This window comes from Heliconius melpomene, chromosome 19 (assembly GCF_056956725.1).
Source record: "Heliconius melpomene rosina isolate 202511_hmr_F chromosome 19, ASM5695672v1, whole genome shotgun sequence".
Taxonomy (NCBI): Eukaryota; Metazoa; Arthropoda; class Insecta; order Lepidoptera; family Nymphalidae; genus Heliconius; species Heliconius melpomene.
The window spans coordinates 11,455,409-11,476,621 of record NC_140407.1 but is presented as its reverse complement, the minus strand read 5'-3'; the positions used below and the strand labels follow the sequence as shown (position 1 = coordinate 11,476,621).

At 32.9% G+C, this 21,213-nt stretch overlaps 1 protein-coding gene and 1 long non-coding RNA gene across 4 annotated transcripts; one reads left to right on the top strand and one right to left on the bottom strand.

Annotated features, from left to right (window-relative positions):
• Positions 1–106: 106 nt before the first annotated feature.
• On the bottom strand, positions 107–20,836 carry LOC146528746 (protein numb-like). 3 transcript variants are annotated; one of them, XM_085203855.1, is made up of 7 exons: positions 20,510–20,836; positions 8,261–8,536; positions 7,256–7,407; positions 4,586–4,797; positions 4,204–4,396; positions 3,460–3,667; positions 107–2,804 (listed from the first exon to the last, which is right to left on the bottom strand). In XM_085203855.1, exons 2-7 carry the CDS (start codon positions 8,465–8,467, stop codon positions 2,559–2,561), a joined length of 1,218 nt encoding a protein of 405 aa, XP_085059981.1. In that variant the 5' UTR covers positions 8,468–8,536; positions 20,510–20,836; the 3' UTR covers positions 107–2,558. The 3 variants fall into 3 exon arrangements, with proteins under 3 accessions (XP_085059981.1, XP_085059982.1, XP_085059980.1); XM_085203856.1 differs by lacking the exon at positions 20,510–20,836 and adding an exon at positions 17,914–18,194; XM_085203854.1 differs by lacking the exon at positions 20,510–20,836 and adding an exon at positions 12,084–13,062.
• Positions 13,089–20,818, top strand: LOC146528747 (uncharacterized). The gene is made up of 2 exons (XR_014879132.1): positions 13,089–13,202; positions 18,182–20,818. It is a non-coding gene; the product is annotated as an uncharacterized LOC146528747 (long non-coding RNA).
• Positions 20,837–21,213: the final 377 nt, after the last annotated feature.

Here is a 21,213-nt window from a genome sequence, read left to right as displayed (position 1 = left end):
ACCAGAGCTAGGGAATGAAAATATTGTGCAATGTCTTGACACTACGTTCTTTTGTATGGACTGAATAAAGAGTAAAAACAGATCTAGGTTAATAAAGTAAAACACATTCTCAACTAACCATAATATTTATTACTCTCTTTATAATATTTGAACTCTTGTTATCTAAAATATCTACATATGTAATTAACACCAGTTATGTACATGATTTTTATAATTTAGACAAAAAATAAATTCAGTAGAAATACAAAATAACACTCAACATTTGGGAACAAGTGAATTTTGATATATTAAGTACAGTATGTTAAAAAATATAAATTTTAAATATATATTAAGAGGGTACATAAGAAAATATGGTTCGCGGTAATAAGTACTTATCCGATTAAGCGAGTCATTAGTGTCTAGTTACAGAACAATCATATGAAACGGTTATAAAGTCGCCAATTTTAATATAACATACTTGCGTGCAGGATATTCGTAAACGTGCTATTAGCATTTAAATATTACTTTTTATTACACCAAATATATATTATCACCATTTGTAAAACTATTATATTTATGAGTTACTAAAATAATCGAAAAGAAATTATTTATAAAAATATAGGTACTTTCAATAAAAGTAAGATGTTTTAAGTAGCAAAATTTTTGTTTTCACAAACATTAAGTACTCTGAAAATTAATTAAGAAGTTAGAAACTGAGACACTAACTAGTGATATGCTTTAAAGGTTTAGTCAGTTTTAGAATATTGAATCACATGGAATGTAAAATGCAACAATTATTGTGCAGTAACCATTGTGCTTTTCATTAGAAATAATATGAAGTTTTATATTAATGTACATTAAATGTAAGTACATTTGCGTCAGTCAAGAATTTCAACCTTAACAGTTTCACTTCGTATCGGATACTATAAATAGATATCCAGGAACTGAGTTTCCTCGAACCGGCAGTAACGGTAGAGTGAACATAAGTCGAGGCGAAGCGAATCTCTAAACAATGAACACCTCAAATCCTCTTTTTGTTCGTTTTAGTCACAGACAACGATAAGAAGTCGCTTTCAATAATTAATTACCTATAAAAAATAACAAAAAAGTTTCAGTAACTAATTAACATTACATTAAGTATCGTCACACAAAACATACGTGCTCTGAAGTACAAACTATATTACAATTTGTTCAATAGAAACATCACCGACCACATTAATAATATAAAAAAAATATAAACAAAACAGATGCACAAGTGGTTGTTATGCGTATCCTACAAAATTTACAATTATATACATAAAAGAAGAAAAAAATAATAAACATATCAAAAGTATAATACAATTACGTAGTTTATGTGAGCTGGAACAATGCGCGTAATACTGTCAATGGACGAATGACGCGGGAGTCTTAGCTTACGTATAGTATACAACACTAGGTGCGGCGGAAGCTCCGTGCTTATTACTGAGGAATTCTAATACAATATACGATTTTTAGAAAAGGTCATTTTTATAACCACTTCTATTTAAGGTTGTTGGTTATGTAGAGTCGTCGAAAACTAAGTCATCTCTGATTATTATTTATGATAAAGTACAATCAAAATTTAGTAACCAGAAAGGTATAGTCAAAGTGCCATGCACCGTAAAACTGGTGTCCGTTTGAAAAATACTTATAATTATGTCCAATATAATTAATTATTTAAATTGCCACGAGGCGTGCATGAATATAAACGTGCTCGAGTGTCAACATCAACTACTACAAGCTTTACATTATAATTATACACGATTATATTTGAATTATCAATTAAGTGAATATGATGGACGTTCCGTCAATATATCATTTTCAAAATGCTATTGAACATTTAGCTAGTAGTATTATATAGTAAGAAATATATGAAATTTGATATAAAATTAACAACACCGATATATAAAAGCACAATGTAGCATGTAAGAATAGATTATTACATTAATTACTTTTTCTCTCTCATATTTAGTAAATGATGAGTCGGATCGGATTGACGTCGTTTAAAAAATAATCTCAGTGTGAATATATATATATAGTGGCAGCCCATTACAAATATTATATTGGCATTTTAATTTAGAATCGAGTATTGAGTGTATAAGGGTATAATTCACTCACTCGTTACAGACATCGACAGTTTATATTTCAACAACAATCATTATTCTAAACCATACAAGTTGGTTTTAATTCAAACATGAATATAAGAATAGTAACGATATTACTTGCCAATGCTCGAAAATATTAAAAATTAAGTACGTATCTTATTTAAGCATAGTGAATTGCCATTAAATGCATGCCTATTAACATTCAATTTGAGACATTTGTAGAGATATTTTAATATCAGCATCTTTTTTAGATTTACGCTGTGTTCCGCAAATAGGAAGGTAGATGTAGGGAATCTAGTGTTCCCTTTTACCAATTTTACTAATTTTTACCATTGCGTGTTGACTGACTCGAATGCGTAACTCAACGCTGCGCTTTGTATTTTTACCAGAGCGATTAAACAAAGGGTAATCAATTCCCTCAAGTGGGAACGGATCTCGCAACCGTTGCGTTACGTCTTACAGGGGGGCGGGCGCGGCGGTGAGGAAAGGGTTGGTGGTGGTGCGCTCGTGGCCGGCGTAGGAGGCGGCACGGCCGGCAGCGGCAAGCGCGGGCGCGCGCGCCACGCGTCCTAGCCACGCGTCGGGGTGTGGCAGCGCGGCCGCGGGCGCCGGCACGGGCTCCTCGGCCAGAGCGCGCAGCCCCAGCGACAGCTGCTGGCACATCTCCGATACCGCGTCACGCGACGGCGACTCCTGCCTCTCCTGCAAACGTAAGTGTCACTTTATATCAAAGTGTTACATATGTGTTATACACCCCACAGTGTGTTTCACCTTAATTTAATGTATTTTTTAATTAATTATCTAAAATTAATATTAGCATCCTGAGCTCCTTCTGTATATAAACTATAAAAATGTGCCAAATTATTACGTTCCTAAAACTAACACACATACTACAACTATTACAACTTTAATTTACAATTATTACAATTTTACTTTACTAAAACGTAAGTACATATAATTTACTACACCAGTTTGTATATACAGGATGGAAGCGTCAGCGCTCCTTTTACGGAAAGAAAATATAGGGTAAAATATTTAAAGAAATTAATCAAGATGGTATGATTATGATAGGTAGATTTTTCTTTCATTTTGCTAAATTTATCCATACCTGTATTACGTGTGATGCATGCGCATGCGTTATATCGTGTAAACACTTACTACTACTGCAATTCTGTACGGGAATCGAACCCACAACCGGCAACTGATAGATTAATGGTTCCTCTGGTGCTACACATAACATAGGCAGCGGTAATAAGAATAACTTAAAATCAGGTGACCTGCTAGCTCCCTTGCCCGGTCTTAATATATAATAAAAAATCATTAACACCAGGGTCAAAGTGTAAAAAAATAAAATTACCTCCAGAGGTGCAACATCGGGCAACGGATTCGAAGCGGGCAAAGCGGGGATTACGGGCAGTGCGGGCAATGCGGGCACTGTGGGCACAGCGGGCAATGCGGGCAAGGCGTGCAACGCGTTGTTAGGCGAGCCGAGGCCAATACGCTGCCGCTCCAAGTTAGAAGGCAGCTCACTGATACGCAATGACATTTGACGTTTGAATGGTGAACTGGAATGAGTAAATAATTATTGTTAAACATATTTTTTACGTCCATGCTGTATTCTGTGTAATATAGCGAGTTAGGTTGAGGGATCATAATAGTCTGTTCTCCAATAAAAAGCCAATTTTCGAGATCGTATAGAGCGAGGCAACTCAACGCCGCGCTTATTCTTGTTACCAGGGCAAGGAAACGAAAATAATTAATTCCATCGAGAAGGAATCGAACCCAAAACTGTCGCGTCATTGATGGCTTCATATTATATTCACTTCTGTTAAAACATTTCTTATTTTTAAAAGTTTAAACATTTAAAGTGTTATTCTACATTTGAAAAATAAAGAAATGCTTTGACTTGTTTGAAAGAATTGCTTGACTATCATCCTATGTGTATAAAATAAATAAGTTGTAATAGGCGTATAAGAATTTCGACGTAGCTTGATGATAACGTATGGCTTGGTCGCCAGAGCGCTTGAACAGTTTCTAAGAGATGCGGGTTCAAATTCCGCTACGTTCAACGTTTATTATGTTTTATAAAATAATAGCTAACTTGTTATTGAGATGCGCAAATCCTCTGAAGGATCCCTGGCGCTCCAGCAGGTGCGGCGCGGCGTGCGGGCGCTCCACCGCGAAGGGGTTGTGCGCGGACCGCGGGGCAGCGGGGGGCGCTCCCACCGGCGCCGGCGCGGGCGGAGAGCTTTCCGCGCGCCCTTCCGCCTCCGACGCGCGCCGATTTGTTATACCTGCGGGACATTATGTGTTTTATATAAACGAATTAACGTGAACATACGACAGTTGTTATTAAAAAAAACTTAAAGCCAAAATATGTAAAAATTGGAAATCTACGACGTAAAATAATTTGAACAAATTGTATAATTAATAATTAGCTTTAAAGATTGAAAAACGGAGTAAATAAATGTGAGACATCGTACCCGACTTCCTGAAGGAGCCCTGGCGCGTGAAGGCGTGGCTGGCGGCGTCAATGCTCATAGACACGGCGCACTCCTTGTCGCGACGCTGCTTGCGCTCGAGGCAGGCGGCGAAGGCGCAGCCCACCGCGTGCGAGAGGCGCTCACCGCTGTCGCGCGACGCCAGGAACCCGTGGCACATCCAGCGCCGCGTAGTGCCGTCGCGGCAGATGTAACTGTAAATATTTTATTACTTTACTAGTTGCCGCCCGAAACGTTCAAGAAACCAACATGCCGTGCGAGGAGTGCGAGACACATTTTTTCATATGTTAACATGTAAAACCCAAGTATTAAGGCGACGCAAAATATAAAAAAAACTACATTTATAACAAAATTTACGCCTTATTATCAAAATTAAGTTCCTAAAATAATTATGTACTACTACTTGTGAAATCTACAAACTACTCACATTAATGTGCAAAATACTCGTTTGTAATGAGAAATATTAAATTCAATTTTTAGCTTAAAAAAATATCAATTCTAGATTACTGATGTTTCTTCTTGTTATCATACCTACAGGAATACCTTAGTGACACTGAAATGCCGCACAAATTTTGCAATTAATATTAAACTTCTTTGAAAATTACGATTAAAATTTTCTTATAAAAAAAATCATGGCATTCACCTATTTGTAAATGATTCAAAAAGTTCTTTTAGTATAGGTTCTTTGGCTCGCCTTGCAAAGTTGGACTCGCGACAAATGAATTCATTCGCCTGTGCCGGAAATAGAAACAATTGACGTATGTATGAGGAATAGTGACGAGTTGACATAACTCCGAACGACATAAGTCGAGGACCGCCTATTAAAGCATTATGTTAAATCATGTTTTTCCCATTCCTGTAGGAATTTTGTAAAATTATATCATATTATAATTGGAAACATTTTTTTGTATTATTTTTTTAAAGGGTTTTAAAGGCGGGCAGCCCATATCACGATGAGACTATGGTCAGTCATCAACACATGATATTATGTACCTACATTACTTCTGCCAACATTCTTTTTCTTTAGGATTTTAATATACATACAATATTTCACATACGTACAAATGTTATTTGTATAGATAAAAGATAAAAAAGTACGCAATTGTTCTCTATGGTATTATGTAAGAGATACCTACTTTTTAATTATTTAGAAATTGTAATTTATTCTTATATTTTCAGACGCTAGTGTTTATTTTAAGAGAGCATAGTAATAACTTTAGATAATTTTGCATTGGAATATACGTTCATTTCTCTAACATTTATTAGCAATTGCGACGATTAAGTCATAATAATATTGGGTTTGTATTGGTTATCTTCAGCTCTTTCTCTAGTATTTTTTATTATTAGAATCTAAAATAATCGCAATTTAATCACTTTAGTTATTCTATGAGCACAAAATATTATAAGTGTAACGTACCTACGGTTTATCAGTTGAGCCTTTGTAAACTATGTTATCAGTATTTCATTTTTATTAATGTGTATTTAAAAATATAAAGTAAATATGTAAATACAAGGCTATGGGCATTATATTATAGAAAAAGCTGTTACATAATCTTGAACAAAGTATCAATGAGACTACTTATGTCATGTCGCCTTGGATGGCTTGTTCAGACATTACTTAGGTTTCACTTCAGGAAGATTGTGGCAAGAAGTCACTGACGGCTGTGGTTACATAAGGCAATAACGGGATTAGCTCATTGGGCCGGAGAACTCTATACGAATATTTTAGCAAAGATAACGAGAGAAAGAATGTGGCAGTTTGCTCCTATGATTACATTATAGTGTAGATAAGATTCGCAATAAAAATATAAAGTGCTTGTAATGCGCTGCTTAATTCTTGTGAAACGAAATACATCTTTTGTTTATTATTACGAAGGGAAGGGCGTGTATAAGAACGGTCTAGTCACGAACTAAAGATGGCACCTTGCCAGAACATCACCTATGACTAGGCTAATGTTTAACCCACTTAAATAGCCAAACTTTGGCAATGTAAAAATATGTGTTGATGTAATATTTGCAGACGAGAACTTGCCGAAATAGATTATTTTTTATTATAAACATGTTTTTCAATTCACAAATGTGGGCGTATACGTTTACTATTCGATAAAAATAGAAATAATTAAGAAATCGAGCTAATTGCAAACGCTTACATCATTTATAATTTAAATTTATAATGTGAACATACCAGTCGGATGTGTAAATTGTTTTACATTCGAAAATATTTCTAATTAAATAACAATCAGTTTACCGTTTACCTTTTTTTAAATGTTACAGTTTAAGGAAGTTTACGAAATTACATTCAATTAAAATATGTGCGAGTAATAATAACATTGAGGCCGTCGTGCCCCAGGGGCACAAGCGTGCGACTGTGAACGCGCCGGTTGGGGATTCGATGCCCGCTCGGGGGAATGAAGTATTTAATAGTTTCACATAATCGCTCTGGCAACAAAGTACAGCGCGGCGTTGAGTTCGGTACGAAATATGAAACGCCTCAAGTATACGGTGCAAAATTAGAAACAGAAGCATATTAATGGGAATCTGAGTGACTTAATACTATGTTCCCCAAGTTCCCTCTAGCTACCCTGCTATGTGCGGGATATAGCGTAAAGCTAAAAAAATACAAAGTGAGCGTCAACAAACAATGTAGCTTACCTAAATCCTCGTTCGTGGTTTCTATCGGGAGCACAGAAAGACACTTTTTCAATCGTTTGATCGACTATAAGCCCTTTAGTCTCCTCCTCCACCACACGCAGCCCGTCACCGCTCACGTGCAAGACGGCACGCACGGGACGTCGCCGTGAATTCTGCAATTACATTCAATACTTATTTACATTTAACTATTAAATGAAAAATATTATTTAACACAATGAAATGGAACATCACTACCAAAAATATGTTTTGTTTTTTTTTACTTAAGCACATAAACAAAAAAGAAATTTCTTCCCGTTTTGTCGACTGGCCTCGTAAGTTTTTGTGAATATGTTTCAAAGATGAATGCTCTTAATTACCAGTTGTAGTTCATTAAGGCTTCCTCTTCCTTTTCAGGTTACAAATCGGAAATATCTAATGTAAACACTTAAGCAGTGGAACGGAAGGATTTTGTCTGCACTTGTAAGGTTGCAAGATCGGTAATATTATACACCAATTGACTTTAGGGGTGTTTAATCAATGGAATACTTGGATTGGAATGATACAGAATGTATTTACTCAAAACAATCTATATCTAAGTGACATTTAGCATGTAAGAACGTTAGAAAATGTACGCGTACACAATATCGTCTCCATTTTCTGCCTAGCTAAGAAATACTTCCTGTTCGTCAACACACAACCGACGCTTTTCCAGTCAAAATATTCCCAATTATGCCATCGTGGCGTAGTGAGGAATGGTGTGACTTTCACAACACATTAAAAACAAAATAATAATTAAATTAGCTTCACGCTGTATCCCGCACACAGCAGGTTAGGCAGAAGGAACTCAGTGTTAAGACACTTCGTTCCCCACTTTCCGCCAATTTTTGGAGGCATTGCGTGTTGAGTGGCAGAACTCAATGCTGGGCTTTGCTTCGATCTTGTCCTTGTCGGGATCGAACCATGACAGTCACAACACATTATACAGACCGAAACCAAATTCAGAAAATAAAAAAAAAACATATTCACCCTTAAAACCTTGAGAGCTTCCTCACAGACTTGCATGCCCCGGGACTCGAACACCTCCACGCACCCCAAGTACTTGACGGGGAAGGTGCACGTGCCGGCGCGCACCGCCGCCTCGTCCGCGTGCCACTGGTGCGGGCGCGCGGACTCGGGCGGCGAGCCCTTGCGCCGCCTGAACGACTCGCGGAAGGAGCGTCGCAGGCGCTCCATGCCAGCGCGCGGCGGCGACAGCGCGGCACCGGCGCGCGCCCGCCTCAGAGAACTGCGCACCGAGGACTTCTGGAATAATTACCATATATCATATTAAATATATTGTTTTATTTTATCTATCTGTAGGTGAATGCAATTACAATTACATTAATTTATTATCTACATATACCTATTTTAAGACTACTAAATTAGAATTCCTTTATATTTTTATCGTAGCATATTTTTTTCATTTTCACAAATTTACATTTTTTTATAATTATTTATGTAATAACTTATATTAAAGCAGGGCTCATAAGGTAAATAATACATTTACCTTGTTATTTTTGCTTTAACTGCTTTTTGAACGATAGACAAACAAAATGTTGGTTTATTTACTAGTATTTCTTTTTACCCATATATGTTTTGATTATTTTACTTAATTGATTTATAAATAGACTTTGGTCACTAAAATTTCTCAATAACTAAATATAGAGAGAAATTATCTAAATATGTATGTCGGTAAACAACTATAACTAGGTCCATGACAAATATACTTGTTAATTTGGCTTTCTCTAGCTAAACAATCATAGTTTAACAAAAACCGGATATGAAAATTAGGAAAATCGTACTTTTTAGAGCACAGCACACAGCGGTACTATTATTTATTTTACATTTAATAGTCTACAGTCTACGTTTATAATAAGTTTAACAAATAATAAACATACACGTGTATAATTCTGCAATTATAAATACAATTAATAGTGTTTGCGTGCAGCGGCCATCCAGCAGTAGCTATATTTGTATAAATTTTAGAAAACAATTTTTTGATACGAAATATGAGAATATAATAAAATTATTTACATATTATGTACATATCCAAAAAAATGCTTTTATATAAAAACAAAGGTATTAACTAAGTCAATAATGTTTATTATTATCAAAAATGTTTCATAAGTGACGTTGATGATATGAATTAATAAATATAATCAGTATAGTTATTTGGAAGATTTTCATATTATCTTTCTTTATTGTTTCCTTTACTAACGTTCTTTTCATACTTGTTTACTCACGTAAAGGAGCGAGACGGAGAGAAGCAAATAGCTGGTACTTGTGTACTTGCGCTTGGTAAATAGACACCATTGTGTTTATATGGCTTTCAGTGGGCGAATGCTGAAAGTGCCAAGCTATTCTGAGAAGACCGGCCCACGTATGACTGACTGACTATATTTTACGCAAAATAATGTTACGAAATGAATACCTTATATAAAGTCAACGCTTTTAAACAATATTCATTTAACTCATTCGATGAATTGAGTATCATAGCGTTATATTTACATCTAGCGATCCGCTCGCGGCTTCGCCCGCTTGAACTATATAATTACTAATACACTAATCTGCATTGCTTTCGTTTTCTTATAATAATATCATTTTAACAGCAATATCTACCTATTATATTAGACAAACAGACAAAAAAAATAAAAATTACGATATTTAATGTTATTAAAGGTTCTATTACGATATTAAATGTCCCAAAAACATTTTTTGTTTTACATATATCTTCCATGTACAGACACCGATCCATTACGATATATTCTATTTATATTTTAGTGTCACAAATATAAACAGATGATGTCGCAGTGCAGTTTAAATTAAAACATTTGCAATGATTTATCTCAGGCAAATGTAAAAACTACGAAAGCCTAACATTAAGACACCTGTAATGCGACAATGATAAGATTACACGCCCATACAGAATTTACAGACAAAGTTATCAAATAAAATATTTCATCCACGTCTTAAGGCGTCATACATTTTAATATATGTATACGAGTTATGTCTTAAGGACTAGCTGGTATGTACGAGCATAACGCTTCCTTCACGTATCTTATAAAGCTCCTATGTATTTTCTGAATATTAAGTAAATATTAAATTAATATTGAATATTAAATAAACTTTATTGCCCCAAATATTAGTGTAAAGAACCGCATGTATGTATTATCAAAAATTTTGACATATGGTTGAGAATATTGGAAATATAATTATATTTAAATAATTTCAAGTCTGTTAAGTAACATTTGTTGTAGCTACTTCAACGCTCCCCCATTTTAGATACGAGCTAACACGAGAGATATCCGTCTCTTTATTTTGTATTGAATCTTTAAAAATATGAATATATTCTTATACTAATTGGATTATTTCAATAATATGCTAGTGTACTGCAAAAGATAAAAAAAACACGCTATTGTACGTACAATAGAAAAAAAAATTGAGCGAAAGTTGCTTTAGGGGCACGAACGTTAAATATGTAAAGCCAGTGAGCTCATCAAATTCATAAGCATAAACATAGAACGGCAGGTTTGGAAGAAAAGCGCACTCATGTAATTCGGGAACGTTTGGGATATTTATGCGTTAATAGTGTAGAGAATATAGTAATTTCCTTTGACATTCACGAACATAGAGATAGAGATTTTTTGAAAACGTTAACGAAAATACAGACAATCAAAGAAATTAGTATGAAAATAAAAGAAATATAGTTCGAGTACGATGGATAATTGTATTTTTCAATAATAAAAAAGATGATCGCCACAATTTCGTTTGCGCGGATTTCATGACCGTGACAAGGGTCAGCGTGACAAAGGTCAAAAGCTTTAAAAACAAAATATAACAATAATTAAATAAGAAAATATTATCTTCATTCATATTATAAAGCTGAAGAATTTTGTTTAGTTGAATGCGCTGTATTAATCAAATGAATCACCGGTTCGAATTGAATAATTATTTTGGTATAGAATAGTCCTTTTATCGAGGAAGGCTTACAGGCTTAAATACATCGGTCAGCTTAAGGATGAACAAAGATGGTCGTATCTATAGATATTTTTCCTAACATTTTTAAGGCTTAATTTTTATTGGGTATAAATTATGGGGTGGGCACCAGACTATTTTGAGTAGACACGGATGTGGATCGGTGACCTAATAATAATCACGATGACGTCTTAAAATACTAAGAATGCCTCGAATATACTAGTATACTTTCGAAATTGTGATTCTATGAGTCGTTATTGTTCTCTAGATAGATTCTTTTTTGTATAAAATTATATAAGACTATGTATTTAGTCTTATTTCAGTAAATATGAGGGTTTTGGATGTAATTTGGATGTAAAATTCGACAATGTCATATTTGCATTGAATATTCTTTTCCGTTCTTCGGTTTTCCGTTTTTTGGTGACTACATACTCTTGATCAAAGTAAAAAAAATTGGATAAAACACTAGAATCTCTTCATATACCACGAGAAAGAAAACAAAAGTAAAATGTCTGAAGATGAAGAAATAACCATTCAGAGGACAATAGTTTTTTTACTTCATTAATGATTATTATTCTATAAAGCAATAATGTTGCGATGTAATAATTAATAAAATATTATAATATAAATAATTAATATCACTTGACGACTTTCTAAGTAAAAATAAACTGTTTACTCATGTCATTGGGTTTTTTTTATTAAAGCTTCATTAATAGTAACTTGTAATAAGTTATTTGTATTTCGCTCCAAGAAAACTTATCCTTTCAATAATTAATAAAACGAAACAGATAAGCAATTGAATATTGACATAGCAGAAAATAGAAATAAGTCAAACCATTTTTAGATCTGCATTCTGCACCTGAGTGCGATCCAGCGGCTCGTGCGGGGAAGATCCTTGATTTCCCATTTTTAATTTTTTACATCCAACTAGGTATACGGTACGGTACGGTCCTCACAAATCAAAATCACTGCACATATCCTTATCCCGCTTTATTCACTTTGTAAACACTTTTTTAAAAGTCAAAAATACTATTTAACACTGTTAACATTTAATATCACATAATATACCTAACGGTTGTTTCGCAACGGCAATCACAATATTCACACGTAAACTTGTTGCTCAATACGAGTAAAAACCTCTTCTGTCAAATATATCACATCACCGCCATCCATATCACACTGAGATAATAGGCAGTTACGGAGATTTTGATACTCTACAAACATGGTAAGATTTGAAACAAACGAAATACTAGTTTTTTCAATTGAAGTAATAACCTTGACGTTTTTTACTTAGTCTACTAGTTTTGTATTTTTATCGTCAACATGTAAAAAGGACAGTCATTTTAAAGAATTTAGTAGAAAATAATAATCGGTCTTGCATTTATTAAAAAAAAAATATGTTTCGATCTGCTAATCTAAGATGCAGTAAGTAGTAACAGGAACGAAATCGTGTGAATTCGTTAACAATGAATTTTAAAAGCAGGGGTCAACTTTTCCCACAAACGATGAATAAACGCAGAGAGGCGCATTGAACCCGGCACCCGGTCCGCGGCGGGGGGAGGGGGCTAGGTAGGTAGCTGGGAACGACAGCCGATGCCAGCTGAACGTTATTTTTTCCCACAGCATTGTTCCTTGGACCGTAGCGTGCACCGTTCACAAAGCTTATACACTTTTAGTACATCTAAAAAGCACTAATTGATCACTGTGAAGACACTGAACTACATTTTGAATTTGGAAACGAATTTGGTAAGAATAGAGTTTGTATATTTTAGTAAGGAGCGCGCGCGCCGCGCGTGAGGCGGACCACTTTACTGTCGTACTGACTGGTCGTACAGCATGCCGTGCGTGAGTCGCGGAGACCCTGCAGTATGGAGTCCCCGTCCGCCTCGCGCCGCGCCCCGCGCCCCGAGCCCCGCGCACGACCGGTCCTCTGCATTGTCAAGATTGACGACCGGTGAGATCATCACACATACGAGTAACCTTTAATTCAAATTCACTAATTCTAATATCTATACAATGTATTTTTATGTAAAATTTCAAGTTACAGAACAGCTTTGTATTTTTTCTTATTCTAGCTTCTAGTTTACACCAGGTTTGTAATAAATATATCTTTTGTAAAATTAATTAAAAGCAATACTTCGGAAGTATTAACTCTAAAACATAAAGATTATTAAATGTAACATTTAATTATTTACTTATTTTAATATAGAACACAACATTCTGTCAAAATTTCAATAACGTGTAAAAATTTCCTAGTTTTGATTTGCAAGTATAATAGCCAAATAGCCAAATTCTAAAGGCACTCCTAAACATGCGCCCACGCAACAGCTGTTGCGGCGCGTGCGAGTGGGACGGACGCAGGTGGTGCGCGCAAAAGTATATTCCATTGGCATCCGAACACATGTCGCGCACAAGACAGACTCGTTGAGTGAAAAGGAATTATTTTTAGAAGACCATAATATAGGAATGAAATGTGTTGTAATGGAACCAGAACACCGGTATCGAACCACAAGTTTTTAATTCATCGATGAATCATAAAATACTTATACGCTTAGTCATCCCGCTTCTCCTGTAAGAGCTCACAAATTTTAACTTATCAATATGGCTAATGATGTTTTTTGTTTAAAAAAACTATAAGCGATAAAATACTTCAGTTTCTTTTTACTAAACTATGTAATAAATATTTATTTAGACCTACCGTGAAATTGGTTGACATAACGCTACTAAATATCTTCAGAGGAACTGCACATACAATAGACACACCTTAAACGTATATCAAAATATTATAAAGGTAAATAAACAAATATTATGCATTGGACATGGCTTAATAATAAAGCATTCTTCTAAGTTTAAATAGTCATAAAAATAATTATAATTATTACTTATAAAATTTAAAATAGATAATGGAAAGTTTAATTATTTTAATTTACATATGACGCAATAGTAATCTAAGACGAATGTTATTCAATCTATAAAGTTTATATAGATTGGTAATAAAGAATACACGTCATACGCGAGTTCAAGGCATTTGTAAAGCTGTAGGAGGCTGATCACTGGTCATAGTCCATGAGTGAATCGCAATCAACTCTAATCAACCGGCAGTTAGCTAATTTAATGATAGAATGTAGTACTAATTGATTTCTTTACTGAAACATTTTTAAAATGGTAAAGGTAAGAAATTGAAGATCTCTTTTTATTCTATTTCTCTAATACAATTATTAGGTACTTATACAAAACACAATATATAAGTCTCTATATAAAGATGTATGCTTAAATATTGTTGATTTAACTTCGAATTTTAATGAGGTGTGATATAGTAAAAATATTAACGGCTGTGGTTATACACCAAAACAGAATAGCTATAACGATTTTCATCGTACGAGTCAAGGACTTACATACTAGTCGTTAGTAATCATACAAACTAAGACCGTTAAGAGAGCCCTACCCGACTGTCGTCCGTCACCTTAACAAGACGCACAAAAGTATACATCTAATAACTCTATCGCCAAGGAAGATGCTTCCTTCCTTTCGCGACTGATATAACTATATACCTATAGACGGGCTTTTTAGTAACACCATAACTTCTAATTGACTTTGATGAGAATAGTACTAGTCTTCACGAACGCAAGCTTTTTAGTCAACTTTACTGATAGACCCAGTTATTTAAGAGAAACAACGAACAAGAAAGGTAAATGATCAAATTCTGATAAAAATAACAAACAATTTTATAATTAGAAATCTAAATGCAATCTTCAAACATTAAGACGTCATTTTAAGTTATTCAAGCATTCCAATCACAGTTCTTCCTATTTGTCTAAGTATGAAAGCACGCAGAACTAGTTATATATTCAAAACAACCGCCAGCTATAGCAGCGATTCAAAACGCCTGAATAAAAATGTTATAGTAGATAATTATGTAATTATATAATATAATTATATAATTACGTAGGTATTATAAGAAGAATGCATAAAACAATGACATGTAGAATCTAAAAGTTAGTGCAGATGGACAGGCTGACATTGTTACGCTTATGGCGACCATAAAATTGCCGCCATTATTATTGTCTAGTTTGTAGTTTCCGCTAACTATTTTAGTATAATCAACGAATGAACCGTTATGCAACTTTAAGGTTACCAACCTTTGCAGCTGTTTAGCAAAAATTTTTGTGAAACATTAAAAAAAACAATAATGAAATCTATAGCAATTACCGCCTAGAGTACACGCATAAAATCTTATAAAAAATCAAAATTGTATAAAAAATAATGTTTATTAATTAGTTTGTTTTTCTCTTTTTTTTATTACCAATGCTCATGACATGGTTTATATATTAAATTCATATTTTATTTGAGCACAAGAAACAAAAACGATAAAGTTATCCCTAAATAGTTTTGTATTAATATTTCATTTTAGTAACGGCTTTATCACCGTAATTGGCAAGGTCCAACTGTATGCGGTACAACGCCCAATGTGTAGAAAGCCCACTTCTAATTTAATAACAGCTATCGACTCTACTATATTAGGCTCACGTTTTGAAGAGAGCGGATGTCACGATTATGTGAACTGACTGATGATGTTGACTTCCACGGCTTCTACACCACCAGTTGCCACCTATCAGTCTTTAAGATCGGTAATCTTTTGACCACCGTAACGTCACTATACATTTCAAACAATAAATAAATCCTATTTGCAACTTGTTGCTTATTAAGAAAAATTATCCAAATCTCTCATCAATTACAAAATAATTGTGTACAGCTGAGTTTGTGTTAGTGAATTTAATTGTACTCAAAACGGCACAGTACGGGGACGAAGCCATGACAGCCTGGACAATGTTTAGTTGGAGAAGGTTATACAACGGAAGAAGTAATGAGAATGGAGAAGAAAGCCGAGTAGAGATACCAGCAGATAGTAGACAGCTCGTGTATAACGTATATGTGTACTTCAGCCGTCGACCTGGACGAAGTTCCAAAACATCTTTAACTAAGACAGCACGAGCTACAATGTTACCAAGAGACATTGTTGCTGATATCATCAGAGACAGATACAGAAATTAATTCTTTTTCTTACATGTCAAAAATAATAATGGGTATGTTTTTAATTAGAAATTTATTATAAGATGACATACAATAAAATTCACGTCATTGAAGACCACTGTCGTGTGGAGATTCCTTGTAAACAATCGTTATACAGACAGACATTTCAATCGAAGTAGGGAAAATATTTATTTGTATATTTTTTATGTAGATATTTTAAAATATACTTATATTTAAGCGCTCCAGTAAATGATTTGTATTGTAACAAATATATGTAAATATAAGCTAAGTTTAAATATTTCGTTCTAAATTTAAATAATAATTATGAAATATGTAATAATCCAAATGTTTTTTTTGCTATAGATAATAAATTTGTATATATTTTTTTTATATTCGCTTATATATGTATGTATGTTTGTTCGCTTTAATTATAAGTAGATCGTGAACCTCTACGCTTAGGTTAAAAACTTCTTAAAGGAATTTTTAACCCAAGTCTTAATTATTTTTAATCTAAAACATTTTATTTTATAGTAATAAATAATAATTGATCTCATTTCAAGTGTGTCAATACAATTATATGCCACCTTATAATCATATCAAGATAATTATCTATTAATAATTGTTACGGTGATAAGAATTTACAATTTTCCATCATGTCGTCTAAAAACATTAAATCAATCGAAATGTAAAATTAAGAGTATTATAGTAGTAAAATATAAAATTTAAGTATTTATAAAAAATATGTATAGACCGAAAAAAAAAATATTTAAGGCGTCACTTTTGTGTCTAATATATAGAAAAAAAGGCGTAGATATGTAATTAATGAATGAAAACGGCATCTCAAGATCGACTTAGACTTGAGAGCGGTTATATAAATATGGGCTTTAGCGTCGCGCTCTACTGTACTTTGGTATTGTGATATGCCTAACTAAATAGCAATGCGCAAGTGTCCGCACGTACCTACGTTCTATAATTCATAAAGTTCTTGTTTGACTATATACAACTCACATGTTTCCATTGAAATGTAAAACTTACTTCTGTAATTTACTAGAGTATATTTATTATTAACAATTTTTAATAGAAAAGATCAATTAAAAAAGACATAATAACTGTTTTCTGTCACATATAAAGCTCACGCTGTACCCCGCGTACAGCAGGGTAGACAGATCGAACCTAGTGTATACGCAATGTCTCCGAAACTCGGCAGAAAATTGTAAACGGAGTGTCTTAACACTAGGTTCCTACTGCATAGGTTACAGCGTAGAATATATATTTTTCAGAAATGAATATGTATTATAAAATAATATTTTACATAAAAATCTACATATAAAGAACAATTCAGATTCTTAAACTTATATCTTCTGTAAATGTGTGAATTTAAAAAAAAACGTAATAATACAATAATAAACATGATACTTTTGTAATCCGTAACCTCAATGTTCAAGATCAGAGTATCGGTACAATCGAAGGCACAAAATTAAAGAATACAGAACTGTAGGCCATAAATACTAGTATATAGAGTAGATTATTGCACAGTTTATGCTGGCCATACTTATTTTAGTTGTTTCTTAATATAAAGATTTAATAAACACTACAAACATTTCCACAACACTAATTAAAATAAGACAACTTACGCAATTTCGCGTCCCACTCAAAAATCACTGCACAATGGAGAATACAATTACATAGAAACTGAAATAACACTTTCCATTGTTTATTATGTGAAAACTAAATTACACTGTTAATCACATATTTCCATACACTAATAAAAAAAATAAAGTGTAATTTAGTTATTTTTAGTTAGCCTAATACGGAGACGTAAGTTTTGAGGCACTAAATATAAGTGTTGCCCGTAGACGTTAGACACTAATTACTAAACTGCACCTCGACTGACTATTTCAGGCGTCAGGCGTGCGAACACGCGAAAGCCAAGCACACTCTGATTCACACGGAACAACTCGAGCGAACGTTTCGACATCTCGTATATTGATGAAGGTTAATACTTCTTGATCTATATAAAACCATTTTAATCCAGCTCATTTTTCTTCAGAATATTTAGGATTTGGATATATTGAATCCACAATATTACTTTTCATCAGCTACTATTTATTATATTCATTATTACTACAGGTCTATCAATTTAAGGTAAACATACATATTTGTATATTATTGATATGGATACTAGAATAGAATCTTAAAATATGTAACATAGTTATATATAATCTTAGTATTAATAATTATTTTATTTATAATTAAATTAAATTGCTCGATCGAAATGTATATTTTTCTTTTTTTTTTGCTTTACGCTGTATCCCGCATAGAAGGGTAGGCAGAGGGATCCTGGGACCTTAGTGTTAAAACACGCCCTTCCCACTTCTATCCTCTATTTTCCGAATTCTAGAGGCAATGCGTGTTGAGTGACTAAGCTCATCGCCGCGTGCTACCTCGTTACCAGAGCTAGGTAGTGGTAAAAATATGTTAGTAAATTCTAACGAAATTAAAAAAGATTACGTATATCCTATACAATTACAAATATATGTATGTAAAAACAATTAGCTTCGTTAATTCTTTTTAATAAGCTTCGTTATTAAAAAAAATTATATGACTAATAAAAACTATTTGAGTACATTATTCCAGAAAAAAATATATAATATCTACCTGAAGGTTAAACACAAAATAACTCGAGCATAATTTATGTAAATATATTATCTTCAATAAATAGGCTGATAATAGTATGTGTCAGACATATACAAATGCACTGATTAAACTTTGAATTTCATTTCATTTCATCCATCATACAGCAAACGATTTCCATAGAAAACAAGTATTTTACGCAAGATATTTAAATAGTTAATTTTAAACCTTATATTAGCTTGAACGATTGGAGATATTGTGTTTAAATTCAAACCATATACTCAGATCTATTGTCCCTTCGATTTCTTGAAATAATCGTATTTTTTCCATTTACTTAAAAAAAAGAATATGCCCGTAATTCGGCAGTATAAAGGGAATCAAAATTATTAGGATACTTCCGGTTGACCTAGAATTATGAAATTTGGCAAGAAGTGTCTACAAGCCTAGTATTACCTGTAGACACCTTCAGAAAAAAAATTGCTGTCTGAATCACAGAGACAGTGAACAATGATAATAACTATACTAATATTATAAAATCTGGATAATCTCAAGGGCTACTGGAAATTTGAATTGAAAAAAGTATTGGGGAATACAAAAGTTATTGGAGTAGCATTAAAAATGTTCCTAAGAGGAGACATTTTGATGGTCAATGAGTATGCTGTAAATGACCCTAAATTACGTAAAAATCATGTGTGACTGAATTGTTTTTAAAAATTCTAAATAAAAGCAAGAGCAGTATGTGTTTATCTCCTAATTGAATGTATGATAATCTATAGTTTCCTAAAACTTGATGAGTAATTTTAAATAGGTCACTATAATTAAATGACTAAGGGTGATTTCATCAATTTCTAAGGGAAATTTCATCAATTTCATTTACTTTCTGTATAAAATTTTTTGAAGTATTGCATCTTGAGTGGTGAAACTGCATGTTTCGTCTTGTTACTAGAGAATAAATAATTCATTCACCAGATTGAAAATTGACCCCACAACTATCACATTTACAGACAACACCAAACAAGCTTAAACCAACCTTATACCAAAACAGTTTAAATCAATTATTATTTAACACAATTATATTTATACAATAAGACAGAATGTACTAAATAATATTTATTAAATATTAAGCCTTTTTTCTATTATTTATCTTTAGACATACCATTAATGAAGTGGCCATATGTTGGTTATTAACAGATAGTAATCTGTTAATGAAACTCTAAAAAAAGAATTTTAACTTCATATAAATCATATGAAATCCTCCAAATATTTTAAATTATACAGTATTATAGATTCTTCATATAGCATAGAATCATTTGGCTTAACTTTTAAAAAATGAATTCCTATATATAAATTATGACAGAAGAATTGCTCTGTTGTATATTATAAAAAGAAATTAAATGCTTCAAATTTATTTGTGTTCTTGTTTTTAATTTTTTTATTTAACAGTTCATGTTTTATTGAACAGTATTTCCAAAAAAGCTGTTTAAGTAATTTTAATTTTCAATTAAAGCAAAACATTTAAAATATAAGGATATTATTATATATAAAATAAATTAAAAGCTCATTTACATGAGTAGTAATACAATCAATGTGACTTACCTGTCATAAAAAGAGAAAAATTGCTATTGGCGTTATTGGTCCATAGTAATTACACTGGTGGCCTTCCGTTGATGAAAGCAGTTACTACTTTTAAGGACTTAAGATAATAAAAATGGAAAATCGTGTAACTTTAGATAGACAGCAAACACGTTCAATTAGTGGTTATACGCTTATCACAGAGATAATAGAAACATTTAACGAAATTATATATTTATATGATATATTTATTAAAATATGTTATTAAGTCAAGAAAATAGGAACATATAAAAAGATAATTTTATGGGATATTCGTCTATAGGTGAAAGAAAACTACGAAAATCAGTAAATGTCAAAAGTGTCAAGCTGACATTGATAGTGATATAAAATGATTATTCACTATGATTAGAAGCCTATACAATTTCATTGATTGAAATGAATTACATTCGAAGCAACAGATTTTACATTCTTTAGACTTTACATTTTAACAATGCTCCTGACTTTAATATAGACAAATTTTATTGAAATATAAGTTAATTCTAGTTTTACAATTAATAAAAAAAAAACTATTTTTATACTTCATGAAATACAAAAATATAAGACATTTTTACCCAGACTGGAAGTGGGGTTATTAGAAATCGATGGTACGTAAAATAAACTAAATATGTAGTGTGGTACGTAAAATAAACTAAACTAAGTATGTAACTAAATGTATTTCAATTTTCGGA

Coding starts and splice junctions, on each gene's coding strand:
- LOC146528746 (XM_085203854.1), bottom strand. CDS start 12,155: ATGGGAAATCAAGGATCTTCCCCGCACGAGCCGCTGGATCGCACTCAG. Junction 4,798..7,255: donor AACCACGAACGAGGATTTAG/GTAAGCTACATT, acceptor AAATATTTACAG/TTACATCTGCCGCGACGGCA. Junction 2,805..3,459: donor CCGATGTTGCACCTCTGGAG/GTAATTTTATTT, acceptor TTACGTTTGCAG/GAGAGGCAGGAGTCGCCGTC.